The 18,022-nt window shown below is 35.1% G+C and overlaps 3 protein-coding genes across 3 annotated transcripts; 2 read left to right on the top strand and 1 right to left on the bottom strand.

The window, feature by feature from the left end:
* Nucleotides 1-360: 360 nt before the first annotated feature.
* On the top strand, nucleotides 361-2,499 carry LOC107631999 (Galactose oxidase/kelch repeat superfamily protein). The gene is made up of 2 exons (XM_016335614.3): nucleotides 361-1,230; nucleotides 1,566-2,499. The coding sequence occupies exons 1-2, from the start codon at nucleotides 683-685 to the stop codon at nucleotides 2,191-2,193; spliced, it is 1,176 nt and encodes a 391-aa protein (XP_016191100.1). The 5' UTR covers nucleotides 361-682; the 3' UTR covers nucleotides 2,194-2,499.
* Nucleotides 2,500-3,638: 1,139 nt separating this feature from the next.
* Nucleotides 3,639-6,756, top strand: LOC107632001 (nuclear pore complex protein). The gene is made up of 9 exons (XM_016335615.3): nucleotides 3,639-4,498; nucleotides 4,607-4,660; nucleotides 4,827-4,886; nucleotides 5,116-5,226; nucleotides 5,486-5,551; nucleotides 5,671-5,757; nucleotides 5,994-6,095; nucleotides 6,225-6,374; nucleotides 6,504-6,756. Exons 1-9 carry the CDS (start codon nucleotides 4,079-4,081, stop codon nucleotides 6,621-6,623), a joined length of 1,170 nt encoding a protein of 389 aa, XP_016191101.1. The 5' UTR covers nucleotides 3,639-4,078; the 3' UTR covers nucleotides 6,624-6,756.
* A 2,357-nt stretch (nucleotides 6,757-9,113) lies between these two features.
* Nucleotides 9,114-17,203, bottom strand: GCS1 (glucosidase 1). The gene is made up of 22 exons (XM_016335616.3): nucleotides 16,735-17,203; nucleotides 16,531-16,604; nucleotides 16,027-16,278; nucleotides 15,580-15,754; nucleotides 15,108-15,194; nucleotides 14,929-14,997; nucleotides 14,703-14,799; nucleotides 14,212-14,294; nucleotides 13,940-14,047; nucleotides 13,470-13,591; nucleotides 13,178-13,285; nucleotides 13,021-13,094; nucleotides 12,191-12,316; nucleotides 12,030-12,097; nucleotides 11,322-11,471; nucleotides 11,131-11,181; nucleotides 10,612-10,668; nucleotides 10,375-10,524; nucleotides 10,193-10,284; nucleotides 9,810-9,919; nucleotides 9,622-9,685; nucleotides 9,114-9,536 (listed from the first exon to the last, which is right to left on the bottom strand). Exons 1-22 carry the CDS (start codon nucleotides 17,041-17,043, stop codon nucleotides 9,392-9,394), a joined length of 2,571 nt encoding a protein of 856 aa, XP_016191102.1. The 5' UTR covers nucleotides 17,044-17,203; the 3' UTR covers nucleotides 9,114-9,391.
* Nucleotides 17,204-18,022: the final 819 nt, after the last annotated feature.

Raw genomic sequence — 18,022 nt, 5'->3', positions numbered from 1 at the left:
TATGTTAGATATTAGTATTTATTTTAGTTTTCTGTCAAGATATTTTATGCAGATCCTTGTCCAGAGATGTTTATGTAAAAGGAGTCATTTTTTTTGTTTTTTCAGGATTGAAGTTTTGCAATTGAATATGTATATGTTCACTCCGGTTTTTCTTATTCATTCTTTTTATATATGATCCTTTCAGTGGTTATGGATGACTTGAAGAGAATGGAAGCTAATGGAGGCTAGGCTAACTCTTGGCAAGTTCTATGGCCTACTGTGGTATGCCTATGCAGATCTAGCCCTATATTTTGTCAAGTTCATGAATTTCTAATGTTAATTTTGAAATGTAATAACATTTTCTTTTGGCATAATATGTAGATATCTGGGCAATGTGTGAGGGAAGATTTCACTTTGGCAGCTTAAGATATAAAGGGAATAATACAAGTAACACAAATTCTGTTATGGAACTTGAGTCAGAGTGGATAAAGCACAGAAAATCATCTTCTTATACCGCTCATGTTATTCGTTCTTCCACATCTTGTATGCCTTGGTCTTGTAGAATCCCCATGGGTGAAGAGTATTTTGAGTTCCTATAGTTTGGTGCTCTACTCAGTTATACATTTTTTACACTATTTGGTTGATTAGTCACAGTTGCGGACAAAATTTCTGTACATGGTAATATTATATCTGATATGTGTTAATGATCATTTCAAAAATGCCTGGATGCATTGCTGGTAAGAAGTGGTTCACAGAACCGAATATGTGTTTTTCTAATTTACCCAATAAGGAAAATCAAACACTTTCTAAGAGCAAGCATTCTGTGCGCTCTGAGTTATCGGATAAGGATGATGATAGCTCGATTCTACCTCGGCTGCCTGATGATGTTTCCAAGTATTGCTTAGCACTTGTGCCTCATTCGGACCTCCCGGCTATGGCCGGTGTTTGTAAGAGATGGAGGTGTTTCATTCAGAGCAAAGAATTTATAATGGTAAGAAAATTGGCTGGCTTGGTTGAGGAATGGCTTTTCCTGTTAACTGCAGATAAAGAAGGGAAAGGAAGCCATTGGGAGGTAGTGGATTGTCAGGGTCAGAATCGTCGATCTCTTCCACCAATGCCTGGTCCAACAAAGGCTGGATTCGGGGTGGTGGTTGTTAATGGGAAGCTACTTGTCATGGCTGGCTATTCAGTTATTGATGGAACTGCCACTGCCTCACCAGAGGTTTACCAATACAATTCTTGTGTCAACAGGTTTGTATTTCAGCTGCAACTTATCTTTTAGTATTGGCAACTTTCTACACATGTCAAAAAATCCTGCTGCATTGTTGAGTTATTGCAAGACAAATCATGATTTTTGGACTGTTTCATCAAACTGGTAAAAACTAGAAAGTAGGAACATGACACCTTAGAATGGGTTTGGAGGCTACTCAAGTTGACTACTTGTGTGATCTAAGTCTTAAAAATCTTCGTTCATTCTAACATTTCAAAATAATAACTATAGGTAGTCAGAAGCATATAACTTTGTAATTGATAAAGCTGTTTGATATCTGTATATCAATGTTAAAAGTTTGCAATTGCAATTGCAGTTGGAGCAGGTTATCAAACATGAATGTGGCTCGATATGACTTTGCTTGTGCTGAGGTCAACGGCTTGGTGTACGCTGTTGGAGGCAATGGAGTAGATGGCGACAGCCTCTCCAGTGTCGAGGTCTATGATCCAGAAACTGACAAATGGACATTGATTGAGAGCCTTCGTCGGCCGAGACGAGGTTGCTTCGCGTGTGGATTCGAAGGGAAGCTGTACGTGATGGGTGGAAGGTCGAGTTTTACAATTGGAAACTCAAAATTTGTTGATGTTTACAATCCTGAAAGGCACAGTTGGTGTGAGATGAAAAATGGTTGTGTCATGGTGACTGCTCATGCAGTACTGGGAAAGAAGCTGTTCTGTATGGAGTGGAAGAATCAGAGGAAGTTGGCAATCTTCAATTCAGAGGACAATACATGGAAAATGGAGCCTCTACCTTTGACTGGGAGCTCCAGTATCGGTTTCCGGTTCGGAATTCTTGATGGTAAACTCTTGCTGTTCTCACTGGAGGAGGAACCTACATGCAAAACTTTGTTGTATGATCCAACTGCAGCCCCTGGATCAGAGTGGCAAACAAGTGAGATCAAACCATCTGGGTTATGCTTGGGCAGTGTAACAGTCAAGGCATGAAAAAAGAGACCTTGAAGTGAGTCATGGAGAACTATCAGTCTTGTTTAACTAGGATTCAGGATAATTATCAGATTCTAATTACTACTCTTGCTTGGCTCTGTTAGTTCTATTATCATGTCTTTCCCCCCTTGTGGCTATGATGTATGATGGAGTATTTCCATCCATCTGGTGACCACTGATGACTTCATTTTCCAAATCGTGTATATTATGAGATGGTTATATACTTATATACTAGAATTTGATACGAGAGTAAATTGTGTTCTGATTTTTAATATGTTGGGTAAAGCCATAAATACTAAATTGGTCTGTCATGTTTAGGTCTATTTAAATTTAAAAAAGTGTTATTTAATTTTAATGTAATCATATGGTAAAGTTAAAGTTAAATAATTAACCAAGATTAGTTTTTAAATCTGAAAAATTCATAAACAACCTCTTCGATTGTCGAGAAAAGTTTTCGCAGCGAAGGTGACGATGGCCTTATTCTCGTGGTTGCGGGGGAACTTTCTCGCAAAATACGAGTTTTAGACAATGTTCTTCATTTGCTTGAACCAAGGTTAACGGCATGCGGAGATGTATCCGCGGTTATGTATCTTCCGGCTCTCGAGTTTGTACATCTTCTCTCAAGTATCGACTTTGTTTTTGCACTGCTGTCACATAAGACATTCTGTTAATTATTTAATTTTAAAGTTACGATAGGACTATATTAAAGTTAAATAGAATTTTTTGGATTTAAATAAAATACTTTAAACTTTAAGGATTAAAACAGAATTAAATCAAAATACAAAAAACTAATTTAATACTTTACCTTAATATATTTTACTTAACTTATTCTATTATACATGAATTGACACAAAGACTAGAATTTGATTAAAATATTATTTTAAAATATGAATTTATGATTGAATTTTAATATAAATTAATTTAATTATAATTATATTTCGTGCACACAAAATTAATTATTAAATTATTCATATGAAATATATATCATAATACAAACAAAAAAAATCAGTTATTAATTCAGACACTTGTATAAAGTATATATTAAAATATAAAATATATATTAAAAATAAATTAAACATCACATATATTTATATACAAATATATAATAATTAAGTTAATAATTAATTTTTTATATAAATATAACAGATAATATTTATTTTGTTAAACATTATATATTTATACATAAATAATCAATAACTAATTTAATAGTTAATTTTTAATCTGTACATGAATTTTTTATTTAATTAATATGTACTATTAGTATAATTTCTACTCACAATTAACCAATAGAAATTGATCTCAATGAACTTGGTTAACTTTTATTCTAAAGAGATATTTAAAAAATATAATAATATTTAGTGTATTAAAATGTCAAAAAAATTTATGATATTTTTAACACGGATACAGAACCACAGAGAATAGATAGACCCTTTCTCAATTATTTTTTGGTGACTAAAACCCTTTCTCAATTATTTTCATGTTGGCAAATTATTGTTTACTATGTGAATAAAACAATAAATCTACGTTAACCATGGATACTACCTACTTAGTACTTACCTAGTGAGTAGTCACTAATCTCATACTTTTTTATTTTTTTTTATAGTTTTTTATTTGGGTATGCGCGACTGCGCGTGACGGTGTGAGGAGAGAGGAAAGAAAGCTCGCACTAATTTGTTGGCGCCGTTGGAGTCCGTTCAAACAAAGTGCAGACCATCACCACTCTCTTTACTCTTTCACTCTTTTCGTCGAACACTTGGAGTGCGAATTCAACTCCAACTGGGAAAGGACATAGTTTCCCTCCGAATTCAGACACCGGCATAGCAACAACAACAACTTCGTTACCCATCGATCTCTTTGATTATACTATTCTTAAACAGCAACCAAAATGTTCGGGGCTTCTTCTTCTGCATTCGGCACCCCAAATTCAACACCTGCATTCGGTGCACCTTCCTCAACCCCAGCGTTCGGAACTCCTTCTTCTACCCCAGCATTCGGTACCCCTTCTTCTGCCCCAGTCTTCGGTACTCCGTCTTCAACCCCTGCGTTTGGAACTCCTTCCACGCCTTCATTCGCTACCGGATTCGGCTCTTCGCTATTCTCAACCCCTTTTTCCTCTCAACCACAGCAGCAGACACCTTCGCTGTTTCAGCAACCGGCTTCCACTGGGTTCGGTTTTCAGTCCAATTTTGGAGCACCGCAGCCACAAACACCGGCACAGCCTACACCATTTCCGAATGCTCAGTTGACTACCCAGATGGCCAATGTGGCTCCTGTTCCTTTCTCTCTCGCCGATCGGGATATTCAAGTAACATAACTTAGCCCCTCTTTTTTCTTTTTATGGGAAAAAAAAACAAGTTAATTTGTGCGTTTCATTTGATTCATCCTGAGTGTTTTTATTGTATTGTTCGCTTAGACAATCGTTGATTCTTACAAGGATGAACCTACAAATCTTAAGTATGCTTTTAAGGTATTTCCCTCACTATTTCTCAATTTTTTTACCCCTAAGTTAAGAAATTGAGAAAATCGCAATTTCCCCCCTTTCAGTTGTGGGATTTGATCTTGTATTATTCATTTCAAATTCCAAGAGCTGGGCTGGTTCATCTTAATTTTGGTCCATTGTGTTTGTTCTGCAGCATTTGTTGTTCAGTGTAACGGATCCACAGTTTAGGGTTAAGCCTGCTGGTGTTTCAGACGTAAGTCCCTTCTTGAAATTTGTGCTATTTCCTCAGTTCCTCTAAGTACTCTTGAGCTCAGTTTGGTTTCCTCTTCAACATTATGGCGAAGATAGGAATGAACACCCTGAAATTTAATGGGATACCAGACTGACTCTAATAGTTAGTTTTTGGTCTGTAATGGAATGTATCAAGCTGTTATCTTTGTGCCACCGCTTGGCTAATTATGGAGAATAGTTTATACTGCCAGATCATGTGGGCTGAGGCTATGGGGAAGCTTGAGGGAATGGAAAGTGCTGATAGAGAACGCCTGTGGCCCCAACTTGTTCAGGGTTTTAAGGATCTTTCACAACGCCTTAAGGTAATCCCTTTTAATTTTAAGCTTCTAGTGAATGTAAGTTACTGTAATTTTTTTATCTTGAGGGTTGAACTGTTAGAATAACATTCATACTTTGAATATCTGAACCTTTTTCGGAATATGGTTGATTGTCTATTATATGTTGGGTTTTGTTCTTAACAAAACGAATCATAACATTTGTTAACACATGAACATTGGTGCTAGCATTAGAACCTTTTATGCATGAGAAGTTCATACATATCTGATTCACATTGTTGTGCAGATCCAAGATGAAGTCATTGTTTCAGATGCAGAGAGATTACGTATAACCCAAAGCAATGTTAAAATGGTATTGCTCTTTCTCTTTCTCTGCTTTTCCATGTTCAATGTTAAAGTGGTACTGTAGTAATACTGATTTTTATATTAATCACGTTTTGACTATTCTGAATTATCTAATGCATTTTGCAGCTCCAAAGACATTTTCAAGCTGAGACTCTTCCTCGGATTCAAAGAATGAAACAGAAGGAACAAATTCTCCAGCGGCGCCTTTTAAGAGTAAGGGCTCCTTTTTGTGAAAAGGAATTGTTCTGTAGATTGTAAAATGGGTTTATTTTGTTTACCCCTACTCTTCCTCACCTCTCCAATTGTATGCCCTCAGTAGGACTTGGTTAATTTGTTGCTGATAATCATATTGATGAATTTTATCACCTTGCATTGTGTGTGTGGATATATGTATATATATATATTGTTTGATATTTCATTAATTTATTTGCTCATGTATCTAATATAAGGTCATGAGAATAGTGGAGGCGTTGGAGGGGAAAGGCTGTCGCATCCCCCTGACAAAAGGAGAAGCTGAACTCGCTGAGAAATTAGCCACAATTACCCGGCAGGTCTGTGTCCTTTGATTTACTGTTTTGCAGCCATAGAAATACTTTTGAATGGAACGTGAGTAAATGTTACATATAAGAGTGTCTTGGAATGATTAATTCATGGCTGAAGTTGAGCTAATATCTTTTCAGCTGAGAGGATCTGGAGCTGATCTGTCTAGAAGGGTACAAAACCTTCTAACAGTATCTCGTGTTCAGGCAAACTCGATGGGATTTGGTGGCTCTGTTTATCTTCCAGGATCAGCCAAGATTCATGATCAAAGTCTTGCTGACCTGCAGGAGGTAAGTTGTGATGAAACTGAGATTTATGCTTTAAAATTTGGATCTCCATGCACAAATATAAAAAGAAAGTTCGAAAATATTAAATTCAAAGAATTTAATGTAATAGTTTGGCTACTTTTCTGCGGGCAGGTTTTGCAGCAGCAGACGGAGGCCATAGGAAGACTTGGCAGTGTTCTGAAGCGAGATATAAGGGATATGGAAATTATGATGGCTGAGGATACAGCAACTGAAAATGGGAATTCATTCTGAGCTTCCTATGTATACTTCTAAATGATAGTGTTGGTTTTGCTTGTATTTTGTTTCAGTCCATCTGTTATAGCTGAACACAGACATCGTTGGTAAATCGTGGAAGTAAATTGGGCATCGTTTGCGTTGTTCGCTATTAGAAAATTCTTATGATATTTTAATCAGGGCTAATTTGGCTTTCGGTTCCCGTAATACTAATGAGTAATTATTTATGCTTTTTAGTAAATTTTCTTGGGATTTAATTCAAAAGTTTGCGAAAGTGAAGGTAGTCCTTGTCGTTCTGCTTATGAATTAGCTAGTAGATGAATAGTTGAATACTACGAGATATTATCACTTAATTTGGTATTTGGATTTGCGCCTAGTTTTAATTTAATTCTTAAAATTTCAATTATTTTTATTTAATTTTTAAACTTTTTGAATGTAACTCAAGTTAGCCCTTAGAACAATTTTTGACATACAAACGTTAACAGAACGGTGACGTGGACAGTCAAATGTTATGCAAAAATATTATAAGTGTATTTATTGAAAATTTTTTTCTCAAAACAAGTGATTTGCTATTATTTTTTTGGCTATTTGAGCACTAAAACTAATACGACATTTCACCAGTTACAGCTTGGTATTTAGGGGTCCATGTTAGTGCTTTATTAACCTTGTGTATTGAAAATTGTCCTTAGAACTAATGTGAATCATGTTTGTAAAGTTTGAAAATTAAATAGAGACAATTGAAATTTTAAGAATTAAATTGAGACTCATGTATAAGTTTATGAACCAAATTGAGTATTCACTTAGTTACAATAGTTAAAGAGTTCTAACAATATTTAAAAATTATTATTAAACTTAAAATCATATTTTTTATTTCGATAATACTTTTTACTTTTATTTTTTAAATTAAAAAAGTGTTGCTACATAACCTAATTATAAACACTATGCACCTACATCTAATGTTTGGAAGTACTAAAAGGTATCTAAAAGGTATTTAATACCATTATATATATTTCACTACAGGGACGAAATCAAATAAGGTAAGAATTGACTAGGAGAAAAGAAACCAATAAAATAATCTTATTTGATAGATTAAAAGGAATAAAATTTTCCGTTTTTTATTTGTAATTACATGAGAACTTGCAAACAAATACTTTGATAAAAATAAATAAATTTTAGAATTTTATGAAGAACTTATCAATACAAATATACGGAAAATTCTTAAACAATATATTCAAATATCTTCGTGTTACACTCAAATATCTTCGTGTTACACCTAAATTTACTGCAAATATAGAAAAATATTTCCTCTAATGCTGTATTTTTTTTTCTTCTTTTTTTTTTCTTATTTATTTCTTTCTTTTAGTTGAACGAATATAAGTTCATCATATTCTAAGTAAGTTTGTACCATTTTATGTTTTTTCTTTTTCTTTGTTTGATTTTTTTTTTGTTTTTATTCTTGTTAAAAGAGTAAAACAAGAAGAAACTTGAGAAAATAAAACAAGAAAAAAAAGATGAATAAGAAAAAAAAAAAAAGATGATGATGATGATGATGAAAAAGAAGAAGAAGAAGCAATAGAAGATGAGGAGGAGGGAGAAGAAGAGTTTTGAATTATGCAGAATTTATCAACACACATACACCGAAAATTCTTAAAGAATACACCCAAATATTTTCGTGTTATACCCAAATATCTTCGTGTTACATCCAAATTTGCTGCAAATACAGAAAAATATTTTCTTTAATACAGAACTTTTACATTACATTCAATTCAAACCATCAACGATGAAACATTATTCACCTACAGAATCATAAACTGCTAACGAAAAAATTAACTAAAATCAAACTACACTTCAGCTACTTGATTGGATTCAAAACAATAATCAATTTCGTTTTGGTTCAATTGATAATCTAAACTTGAATTATTCATTATTTTCAACAACGAGATAAGGAGAAGAAGGAGGAAAAGGAAAGAGGAAAATAAATTCTAATGAAAAAAGGAGGAAGAGGAGGATGAGATGGTGTTGGTGATGACGATAACGAAGAAGAACGTGCGCGCGTTGATTGAAAAATCTGTTAAATTAAGAAGCGTGTGAAATCAACATGCTAGAAGAAGTGCGTCTCACATGAAATAAAATATATGAACTTGTATGGGTAAAAGACTTGTAAGTGGAGAATAGTTCTAAAGATAATCGTTTATAAAGAAAAAAATGTCAAAACAAATCTAGAACTTTTTTTTTTTTACCAAAGATATGAGATTCGAACCCGCAACCTCTTAATTGAGTATGGAGAGATTATGCCATTTGAGCTATACTTTATCTTGGAAAGAATATGCATTTGAATTTATCGATTCATTTATTTTACATTCATTTTTATTGACATTTACATAAACGTAACTCTGATTTGGTCTCTAAAATATTTAAAAAATGGTTTAACATTTAAAACATTGCTTTTGAAGATATTAGTAGTTGGTAAGAAGGTATTGGTGAATTTAACTTGCGACAAAAAAAAAATGGGCAAAAGAAAAATGTATTAGGAAGACAAGAGTTTAACCTTACATGAGTTTATTGGCATCTTGCTTTATGGTTTTCACCAATCACATTCGGACCTAGGTATTAAAAACTTAAAAACATTTTCTAGAATCTACGAAGGTCAATATTCAAATACAACAGCGTGCGCCACATCTCTTGCAGCCTTCGGTGACTAACAATCTTGCGGTGAGAGAAGGCGGTCAGTAAGAGAACCGAGCACATTTGATCTGTGTTGCTGCATGTAATCTCTGCTGCTTTGCCTAAATCTTTTCATAAGCCTCTGCCATGATTAATGTCACAAGTGATGTCCAACCCGTAAATGGGTGTACCCCTTTTCCCTTACCCTTAACCTGATCATACTGTTCCCACAGATATCCACTCTGTCGATAATTGCGTACTATATTTCTGCAGTGAGATGGGAAAGATGTAATTCTTATAAACTAATATCAAAGATAAGATTCCAAAAGCACCAAATACACTAGAACAATACCTAATTAAATTGCTTCTCAATTCTTCGTAGATAGCTTTAGCTCTGTCCTGATACGGGCCATTCTCTGAGATAAAATTCAACCCAAAGATTAGTTTCTGGAAGGAATGAGATTTTTAGCGGTTGGGGGCTAACAATAAGTTAATAAATTGAAAGATTTGCTACTTTCTTTTTTGCCTGTCCAGAATTACCTTTCGAGTAATGGTGGAGTGCTGAAAGAATTCTGTAATTCATGTTTATCCAAATTGTACCTCTCCAATATGGAGCATCATGTTCTGTGTTGCGTTTCATGTACATGGAACTGTGACACAAAACACAATATAATTTTTGGTTCACTAGAATCATCAAGTGCTAAACAAGGTAACTAGAATAATTGAAGGTTTAAATGAGTTTTTGGTTTTGGTCAAGTGTAGACATGGTAAGAAAAAATATTGACGTGGCAAAGATGTATCACATTATCATTTTGTCGAACTAAGTCAGGACTAAAGAAAAATTTATAGGGATCATAAAAGAGAGTACTTTATAAGGACTAAAATCATTCAATTAAATATTCATCAGAGCAATGGTTATGGACCTTGTTTTGGCAAGAGAACGTAGTCCATAGTCAGTCCACAAGAGGCTTCGATTTGAAATGAGTTCAAGCTGCTTTTCCAGAATCCATGATCCCTGAACAAGACAGTACCGAATTATAATATGAATCTAATTGTGGAATCATTCAGACAAGGAATAACTTCAAAATGTGGAAATGCTACTTACTGATGGAATGATCCTTGTCATGAGCGGGAATAAACTCACATAACCAATGTGGGGAACAAATCTCAACTTGGGTCTCTCGAAAACTTCCCGGACAAGCTCACGAGCAGCTTGATTATGTCCAACCGCCACTTCTTTCCATTTAAGTTGAACCTATCGTGGTTAAGCATGCAAAGAAATTCACATTCTCAGGCATGGGGACACTAGCATCGAAAATCTTGCATAAGTTTGACAGTATACCTTCTCTGTATGATTTCCAAAATCAAAGTACGCACCATATGCAACATCAAAATGCATCTGTATGTACATGAAGCTCAAATTAGGCATGGGAATGAATAATTATGGTAGACATGAAATGACTCTAGTATCAGCACACAATCTTATGATAAAAAGACAATCATCCTTGGACTGCTACACAGAAGAAGCAAAATTGAAAATCTCAATGGTCAAGACACCATGGAGTGTGTGGAGAAGGCATAAAAGGAGCATGATTAGGCTTCACTCAAATGACATACTTTGGTTATTTAGATAGTACAAAGAAGCAAAGAGAAACCTTGTTTTCTAATATTTAAGGACAATGGGAAATTTTTATAAAGTAGTGTAAGGAAGGAATCAAGTTTCCTTTTTGAACATCATACTTTCCACAAGATTTCTAATTTCTGTTACGGGTATGTGGTTATTTTCTTTTATCTTTATTCCTCACCTTCTTGCAGAGATGCATAATGAAATATCAAGCAAGATGGAGAACACAGGTAATACCTGGTTTATTAACTCAAGATCTGATAGCAACTTAGCTGTAGAACCATAATTCTGCACCATTTCATTTAATATGTCAGTTAAATTGGGTGAAGCTTCAACAATTCAGCTATCTACATTTCCCCTAATTTGTATAAAAAGTATATAAATATAATGCATTCCCACATAATGATAAATTTGTTTCTAAATTATACCTTACTAGGTTTGGTTTCCTTATCTAACAGCTCTTCAATGGAATGCATGCAATCTGCTGCAAGTGACATCCAACACCTAAGATCCAAGTGGCGCTCATCTCCACTTGGGTGGGAAGCACGTGGATAATCATCCAATCCTGAGGACAGTGTCTGAAGATGCCAGAATGAATGTAATGTGATACTTGGACATAATGCAATGTATATTCATGCAATAATTAAGGTTTCAGACACATTCAATGCATGTCAGATATGACTTCTCAGTTTCTATTAATAATAAACATCATCCAGAAAAATGAAGCCTATTTTGCTTGTCAAAACAGATGGTAGAACCACCGTAATATAAATTAAGCACAAATGGCCAAAACTGTTTTTAGATCTGTGCTTTAAGTAGGTTCATGTCATGTTACAATAAAAATCTAATAAAACTCAATTGTGGCTGTGCCAACAATAGTTTCCAGTTTCCACTTTCAGTTTGCTCATGACTGTTCTACTCAAGTCACCTACGTATGTATAGTTTAAATCGGAAGTGCAGATGAGTCCAGAAAAAATGAATAGTATGTTTAATTGGTGGGTTAAAATAGGGTGAAATTTTTCAAGATGAACTGTATGTGTTATTTTATACATGAACTCATTCACAAAAATTTGCAATTCATTTTTACTGCCAACCAAATATACCCTAAAAATTAAATATACTAAACAGGTCAGAACCTTGGGATTCAATTCTCGTATTGTTTTATTGTCCCGTCCATGCCAGTAGTAGCTGCCCATCTGATTCCCTGTATTAAAGAGATGATAACCCAAAACTAGGTGAGGAAGAAACTAACTCATCTCAGCACTGAAGCACACATGGCATTAGATTTATAATATACCTGACTGAGTTGTATTAAACCATTGGAACCATGCTTCCAATCTAACAAAGGCACGCTCTAGGAACAGAGATATATCACTTCTATCGTTTGCATTAAACTTGTTGGTCTTCAAGCCGTTAACTATATCTGATGGAAAACAAAACAGATTTTTAACCACTTTGTTTAGCACATAATACAAAAGGGATATTTCAAAGGCAGTAGAGATGAACAGACCAATTAATCAGGAACAAAAAGAATATGTCATGACCACAACTTCATATAAGACAGGACAAATAAATTTTTCAGAGTCTACAGAATCTTCATGTACCATATGAATATATGATATAATAACCCTAGCTTCATTCTGAAGGACATATTTTCAGTTTTTTTACAGAATAAGTTTGTAAGCAGCGCAAGTAATAACGATAGCATCACAACCATAATAATTTCTTTCTGGCAGTCCCTGTGATTAACATGCATTCAACATCATCAAACCAATGTTAGTCATGCTTATGACCTAAAGTGAGGTTTACAGAGATAATTGCATTTGTCCAGCTTGGTCTCCACTCTCCATAAACTTAATTTCACAAACATTTTCGGTAACCCAGCACAATTATGCATGATTCCCTACTTAAAGAACAAGCAAATCAAAAGGAGTTGTAAGGATAAGTGGGCATTGCAGAGACAAAACCACACAAGAACTTTCTCATTATCATTCCCCAACAAAAGGAAAATCAGACTGGGGAGTTAATGATTGATTGAACACAATGGGAACATGATTGTAACAATAAGATTGAAATGAAAAGGTTACGGAAAAAGAGAAACATAGAAATAACAATAAACAGAAGTACCATTCAATGCTAAAAACAGAGTTGGAGGATTTCCATTTGTTGGATGCTGCGGAACAAATTCCTCTGGGACCCGACTGCAAGATCAGAAGAATTTGTCACTTGGGGAGCTAAAAGCTAAAAATGAATGCAGCAATTTATAGAAAATGTGTTGTACTACCTTCGCGCTTCGGCTCCCAGAATTTGTTCACGAGGTATCCATCCATCAACATTCATCAAATCTAACCAGTGTCCAATGATATCCAACGAAATATGAATATCCCAACGCCTAGTTGATGTGCATAAGTGCAAAGAAAGCATAGATATAATAGACAATCTTTTGTTATTTGAAACCCATAAGTCTTGAACAATCCAGAAAATACGGTGCTTTTTTCTGAGTAGAAATTCAAGCAAAACAAATAGATATGATGATTATGGTTGAGATAAGGATGTTACTAGGATGAGAACCTAACCAGATTAGAAGTTGATGAAAGCCTTCATCCCATAAAAATCCTCTTGGAAAGGAAGATCGACCTGGTACAGCTGTATAAAGCTCAGCAGGCCAATATGATACATACTTAACATGCTCTTTAAGCTGCAAACGAAAACAACATACAGCATAAGTGCGAGTTCCAAATAGCTTGTAGCAAAAAGCACAAGATAGCATTATGATTGAAAACTAAAACCACCCACATATTAATAAAAGAATAGCAAATCTGCTGTTAGGATGAGAAGATAACAAGGAAAAGGGTAAAGAAAGGTATATTGGTATAGATTATCAACTGACACCAAAACAGTTTTCTGCATAAAATCAATTTACCTATGGAAAGATAAAACATGTGAAGATGTCCATATTTAGTATAACCACAAGCCGTGTTATATGGCACTATGGGGTAAATACTTTTCAATAAGGACTAACAAATAATAAACAAAAGTAACTTACATCGAGGGTTCTCGGAATTGCAATTACTGACTGCCCATAAAAGTAACCAATGCCACCTAACAAGTTCCCTACAGCAGCCTTACCAACAGATATGGATTCTGAATCCACCTGGAATCAAAGATAACTTGGGATTCAAACAACTTCTCCCATCTTGAGAGAGAAAGGGGAAGACTTGAGATTCAAACATTTCCCCCCTTGAGAAGAGAAGAAATTATGGAAAATCATAAAGTGAAATAAAAATTGAATAAGGAAAAGGACAATGAAATTAGTACCTTCTCAGCCAAACTGAAAACATCTTCAAACTTTTTGTCAAATGCTTGTTTCTTATCATTCAGTTGACTGGTCAATGAGGTGCCTAAGATTGAGCAGAGAAAAACAAACAAACAAAAAATTACACACTGATTTAGCTAGCTGCAATTGAATTTTGTTGTTTAAAAAAGATTAAAAAATCTACATCAGAAAAGAGTAGCCAATTTCTCTTTAAAGGTATTAAGATTTAAAAGCAAAAGAATCATAAGAGACAAACCAAAAGCCAAAAGAAATGAATTTAAAAGCACAGGAGACATAAATGATTATCTTTCAAATTTCAGCCTCAATATTATTTAGCACATATTAGTTACACAATTGTATAAATGTCCATCCACAAGCAGCTCAGAGCAATGGCCAACTCTCACAACATAATAATTTCTAGATTTATTCACCTTCATTTAAGTGCATTTACATTTCGTGTTTTTGAGAAACAATTTATAGAAGTGGAAAAAACCTGTTAACTGACTAACACGCTCGTCTACTCTTGAGCTTTCCGAATCAGTTCCAGAAAGAAGTGCAATATCTGTTGTGAAAGGAAATCCACCGATAATCTGCGGCAAAAAGATGTGTGTGTATGTGTGTGTGTGCGTGTATTGAAGAGTAAGACAAACTAAATTTAAACATTTATAATTGTCAAATGGACCTCACAAAGAGCATATGTAATTAAATGTTTATATTACCTGAAAAACTAACACATTTGGAGAATCAACTGATGAGTCAGACAGCTGTAATCGAGCATGGTTTCTTATCTACTATGACATGCACAGCAGCAGAAATGTCAACGGAAAGACCAAAAGCAAAAAAAAAAAAATCCAAAATTATACAACAAAATTAATTGGACTGGAACACCTAAACATACTTGTGATGCAAGATTTTCCTCAACAAGATCAGATAAATTATGAAAGTGAGGGGTGCGAAATCCAGAATAATGCAGCTCTAAATCATCCTGTAAAATAAAAATTATTCGGTTAATAACAGGTTACTTGGATGCATACGATAACAGATCATAAAGAATGACAAATTGAAAATTAAATGTAGTATATTAGGGCAAGAACACAAATGGATTATAAAGGTAAATTAAAGGTCCAAAGAAAAAGGACAGTAAACTTTCATGAGGTGCTGTTATGCTCAAGTGATATGCATGATTCAAGATATGGAGATTCACAAGCTTATTCCTAAACTGTTTCAAAGAAGAAAATCGCACTTTCAAGGTGCTACTTAAAGGAAATGTAGGACATTTATAACCAGAAAACCATAAACACAAACAAGAAGTCATAGTATGAACAACGTTATCTTGAATATTCAACCAAAACACTATGTCCTATCATTACCGTTGATTTTAAATGCAGCTGCCAATTTCCAATATCCAGTCGAGAGCCAGATGCAAGCAAAGAATCCTCATGAATGTTCAACTTTTCTCTACTTAGATCCAGAACATTACCACCTTCATCAGCCAAATAGAAGAAAAGCTGGGCACCTTTCCCAAACTCCTCGTTCCACTCAGACCTGAGATTGGACCACAAGATAAAGTTCACCATAACGTATCAATAGTCAGATATGAGACTCATACTGGGAAACAAAAAGCAACTCGGACCAGAAATTAAGATCAGCGTTAGATTTTATGTTATCATCTTCTAGGAGGAAAAATCAGACCAAAAGCCAAAAATGATTTAACAGGATTGCTAGTATCTACTTTGTCCAAAAAAACCGACTAACAAAATTTTTCCACCCTTAATACTTATAGTGGAAAGTGATTTGAAAGCAATTACATGACTTACTTATTGATGTGCACACTAATTCGAACTGCCCAATCCCCTCCGTAACCACTGCCACCCACCTTTGATTTTAAAAACTCAGTAGCCAAAGTCATGCCATGATCTGCCAGCAACTGATGCCCGAATTCACGTCCATCATGCTTTGTCCAACCATAAGTGCCAAGATCATCCTCATCTTTGCAGACATGTCGCAAGTGATACCTTCCATCCTTCACACCAATCCACATCAATCCAGCCATCAAAGACTGTGAAGTCCTGACATAACCAACCAACCAACCAAACAAACAAACAAAAATATATATTGTTAGAAACTTAGAATGCTTGCAGAATCAAATGTCGTTGATATCAGTATCCTAAATACAAAATCTAAGCCAGACATGGCACTCATTTTACCCACAATTCTTATATTTAGCCTCCAAAATAGTCTCGCTTCCGTGTCAGCTCGAACAACCTTGTTTAACCAAACTCTTTACAGAAACTATTTACTAAAACAAATAAAGACGATACCTGGCACGAATTCCAAGATAAAGATGGGGACGATAAGTTCCCCAATACAAACTCTCCCTGTGTTCACCTTGAAACTGCAGCGCGAAAAAAAATAAATCATTCACGCGCGTCAATCTTCGGAATCACAAAGTTAAGAAAAATGGGGAAAAAAACTCAGAATAACAATTAAATAATGGAGGGAATAATGTTAAGCGAGAGTTTCACCTGAGGAAGGTCCATAATCTTGGGGGCAGGAAGCGGCGTGACGGCGCGAGGGAGCTCGGGTTCGGCGGTGGAATTGACAAGGTGAAAGATCAGAAACAAGATTACGAAGAATGCCACCACGGTGATAAGGAGCACCACCTTCAGGTTCGGATTGTTGAATAGCGGAATCGCACTTCCGTACTTGCTCCTCTCTCTCCGACGCTTCAGCTTCAACTTCGCTTCCCGGAGTGAGGCATCGTCGTCTCCGCCGTCAGGATCGGCGGAGGATCTGGCTCTGCTCCGAGTGGTTCTTCTTCCGCTTCCGGTCATTTATGGTTTCAGTCACTCGATCGCAAAGTCACAACGTCGCGTAGGTGCTGCTGAGGACCTGGCAAGGACTCGTATGAGTGAACTCTCTATGCATTTGAGCTAATGTACAAAAATATAATACTAAGACTGAAAGCTCAGAATTATATACCATATCATAAATGACTAAAACTAATATACCATATCATAAATAGGTGCAAACATTTAGATTTAGATTTAATTAAAAAAATTATCATTGCTAAACCAATTACATTGAGAATTATATCAAAAAATCTTGCTAAGAACTGCTCATACAAAACTTTTATTACTTTATATTCGTAAAACTTATATCAAATTTCAATAAATAAATAAATACTATTGTTTTAGACATTGAAAGAGCACGTCATTTAAAATGCATCAATGGGTATATCATTAGATTTCAAACGAGCGACAGAGATTGACAAGAAGAAAAATAATAAACTAATAATAGTAAATATCATAGTTCTAAAAATCGGATCAGATTAATTAGTTCGACTAAGTTAACTGAGAATCGGTTCTCTAGTTGGTTCGGTTGATGTCAAGAACCATTTTACAAAAAATTAATAAAAAAATTAGCTAAACCAATAATTAACGAATAAACTAATTGAACCGATTCGGTTTTTAAAGCTTTCGATTCACTAATCCAAATCAAAACAGCGTCTTTTTTATATAAGTAAGAAAAAAAATCCAACAGAACCTTCTCCCTTCTCTCTCACAATCACAACGCATCAAATAAGCAAAGTCAACAAGCCACTGAGACACCATCAGCCCCATCATTATCGGCTCCAGCGGTAACAACCAGCAGTTGCCATCCTCGCCTCTCGAAGGTGTGCTCTTCTCCTCGTGTCGCCAGAAGGTCAGTTCGGAGCTGCTGTTGGCATCGCCATCTCTGTCCTCGTCAAGCCTGTCTCTATCCTCATCGTCGTCGATCGTCCTAAACTCATCGTCGAGCTCGTCTCTCTCT

This window comes from Arachis ipaensis, chromosome B3 (genome assembly GCF_059453495.1).
Source record: "Arachis ipaensis isolate K30076 ecotype BB chromosome B3, ASM5945349v1, whole genome shotgun sequence".
Classification (NCBI taxonomy): domain Eukaryota; kingdom Viridiplantae; phylum Streptophyta; class Magnoliopsida; order Fabales; family Fabaceae; genus Arachis; species Arachis ipaensis.
The sequence above is the reverse complement of the archived record's forward strand: the minus strand, read 5'-3'. Positions and strand labels throughout refer to the sequence as shown.